The sequence below is a fragment of the Porcisia hertigi genome, chromosome 28 (genome assembly GCF_017918235.1).
Source record: "Porcisia hertigi strain C119 chromosome 28, whole genome shotgun sequence".
In the NCBI taxonomy this organism is placed as follows: domain Eukaryota; phylum Euglenozoa; class Kinetoplastea; order Trypanosomatida; family Trypanosomatidae; genus Porcisia; species Porcisia hertigi.
In genome coordinates this window covers 82038-85197 of record NC_090587.1, presented here as the reverse complement: position 1 = coordinate 85197, position 3160 = coordinate 82038, and the positions used below count along the sequence as shown (strand labels likewise).

Genomic DNA, 3160 nt, shown 5'->3' with positions numbered 1-3160 from the left:
TTACCACAGCTCTTTGACGTGCTTTTCTTCCTCAAACGGCACGGGCGGCAACGAAAGCAGAGGAGAGCGGCCGCTTGTGCGGTCAACACACAAGCAGCCGCGGCTGATTCGCCTAGGGTAGTACGAGGGGAGTTGCACAGGATGAACGAGCGTGTACTCGCTCGATACGGCAACTGCGTGTGGGTGCGATGGTGGAGTTGGTTCCCCAGAGGCACCCGGCGAGCGGCTCACTTGAAAGGAACCACTGTCACGGGCGAGGGATGGCGATGGGCGCCGCTTACTTTGACGGACGTGTGGGCTTGTACTGATCGTGCTCGCCCCGACAAATCCGTTGTTCGCATTCATGGGGTTCACCTTCGGGAAAGCAATGCCTGCCTTGCAAGAGGGGGATGGCGGAGGCGAAAGCCGCTTCTTTACCACAGAAGAGCCGGGTCTCGGATGTAGCGCCGGAGGCTTCGCCTGATCCTTTGTGAGAGCCAGTCGCTCTTGCATCGTAGCAGCCGCAATGGTGGCGCGCCGGCTCGAAATGAAAATACTTGACGCCAGCGAACGCGAGACGAACGCCATCCCTCGCACAACGATTTGGCACTTTTCTAGGAATCGCCGCTCATCGTTTCGAAATGGGCCGGCCAACGACACTGGCGGCACCTGCACCTGAGCCGGCGACTTTGGAGACAAGCAGTGGGGTGAAAATGCACAGAAACTGCGGTTAAAACTCTCTGACGGCAGAGCACCAATCGACGAGGGAACCGTCTCTGCCAGAGTGCCGGCGGACACTGGTGAGAGGAGTTGAGGGCCGTCTCCTGATAACTCTCTCCGGAAAAGCTGACACCGAGGTGGGAAAGGGCTTAGAGTGACGCGCGCAGTGGCGAGAGGTCGTCGGTAGGAACCCGGAACAAAATCGTCCCTCAGCCGGGCGGGTGTATCGACGTGCTCGGGGGGAAGACCAGAAAGTACCACTCCCTCCATACGATCAGCCTCACAGCAAGGAGCCACAGCAGCGTCGATCAGCTGCTGCGGCATCGGGGGCGCCAGTGGGATCCCACGTCGACTCCCGCTGCCCATCTTGTCCAGCAGCTGACCAAAACGAACGTTCTCTTCAAACCCTATTACGAATCCGCTACAGCTCCACGGAAACACGGAAGCGATGCACGTGACAGCCTTGCTGGCTATGCTGGACAAGTCGCTTTTGCGAGCCCGTGTGCGCTGCAGAGTCCGGCGATACTCCCGTTTGATGTACAGCAGAGAATTTTTGATTTCCGTCACACGAGTGTGGTACACCTCTGGCGACATGACGCCTGCGCTGAACGCCCGTTTCAGATTTTGGGTGCTGCATCGGAAGGCCTCTTGCATGAGGAGGATAACGCGGTGCTCGCACCAGTCCTCGTGCCTCAAGTACGCCGTCTCCTCGTCCTGCCACCGCCGCACCTGAAGTTGGTAAGCCGACTTGCGGTACTCTTGATTACACACCCCTCGTTGCGCCTGATGGTTATTGTCTAAAAAAGAGCGTCCGTTAGGCAGGGTGCGTGCCTGCCGATCCTCCTCATCAATAATGGGCATCCATGAGTTGAAGTCGCTGCATTCAGTGGAAGGCATAGGGGTGCCGTCTGGTGTCTCGCACCGCTTGCTGCGTGAGTTCGACTGTGACGAGCATTCGCTTGTCGTAACCGACAGACCATCATTGCCCTCGAGAACCACACCACACGGCGAGTCCGTCGGACTCGCCGTCTCCATGCAGTCAACCCTCTCCTTGATCATCTCGACGTCGTCGACAGTGTGCCCCCCTTCGTCCCGCCGACAGACTAAGAGAGTTGGCAAAAAATAAAAACGACACCCCAGACACCCAACGCTGTGATGTCTGCAACTACCTCACACAACTCGTGGTAAGAAATGGTCTTTGCTGCAACGCATTCAAGGCCGTACAGGTTTTGAGGAACAAAACGGAAAGGCGCTACAACACACACACAAGCGCTCCTCGTGTCCGTGACCCCTGGCGCTGGTTGATTCACTGCGCTTCTGGACTGAAGCGTGGCGCAGTCTTTTATGGGGAATGAGAGAACCGGCAAAAACACACAACGGATACACGTGGCGACATGCAAGGATTTCAGAAACGATGCGATGTTCTATAGAAAGAGAGGTGAAACCTAATCAGTGCCCTCGACATAATACGGAGAAGTGAGGCTAACAGACACACGCACCTGACACTGGACACACCCCGCTTACGGGGAGAAAGCAAAGCAGCGCACACAAGACGCAGGGTAAGATAATAATGATGTTACCCCTCCACCCTACAGGCGCGTGGTCAGTTGCTGCGGTGTCCTCGGGATGGCAAGCGAAGAGAGTACGCAAAACCGTAGGGCCGTCAAGGTCACCATGCAGGTGTCCTTCTTCCTATCGTCACTGACGTTCAGAGGCTGGGCGAGACGCATGAAGACTCTCAGGAGGCCTCAAATGTCCGTTAGGATGCTTGAGGAAATACACCAAAGAAGGTCAGCCCCCTCCCTCCCTCTCTCCCTCCCTCCTCACCTTCCTTGCCAAAACAAAAAAGGCGACGAATACACAACGGAATCGATTACGTTAACCTGGCATAAAACGCACGATACTACGAGAAGCAGTGGCAAGAGGCAAGGAAACAAAAGAAGAAAAGCGAAAAGAGAAGTGTGAAGTGAGCGGATGACAGAAGCAAAACAACACGCAACGCATGAAAAGACTGACGTGAAGACAACTACATGAACACAAGACGCCAGCTAGGGGGGAAGGGAGGGAGGAAGAAAGGGAAAACGCGAAGCAAACAAAAATAGAAGTGCAGGACGCAGAGCGGCCAATACACGGCGAAAAAAAAAAGCGTGTAAAGAAGAGCGAAACGAGAAAAGCGCGAACAGAGAAAAAGTCCGTACAGAACGAGTGAACGCTCCGAGAGAATTAGAGCAACACATCAAGCAGCGATATAAACACGCAGACATACACGAAACACACACGCACAAAAATATAAATGAGCACAACGAAAAGAGAAAATATGGTGATTTAAAAATTCGCGAAAAAAAAAAAGTGATCTTACGGGTAGAAGTGAAATCAATGGTGCTACGTGATGGTTCTTGTTGCATAGTGCGTGGAATACCCCCAGAGAGGCAGAACGGACGGGGGAGGAAGGTGATCCGAC

The 3160-nt window shown here is 54.5% G+C and overlaps 1 protein-coding gene across 1 annotated transcript; it reads right to left on the bottom strand.

Moving 5' to 3' along the window:
- Positions 1-1758, bottom strand: JKF63_03434 (uncharacterized protein; the record flags this gene model as incomplete). Its single annotated transcript, XM_067899437.1, has 1 exon — positions 1-1758. The coding sequence occupies one exon, from the start codon at positions 1756-1758 to the stop codon at positions 1-3; it is 1758 nt and encodes a 585-aa protein (XP_067755676.1).
- Between the last annotated feature and the right edge of the window lie 1402 nt (positions 1759-3160).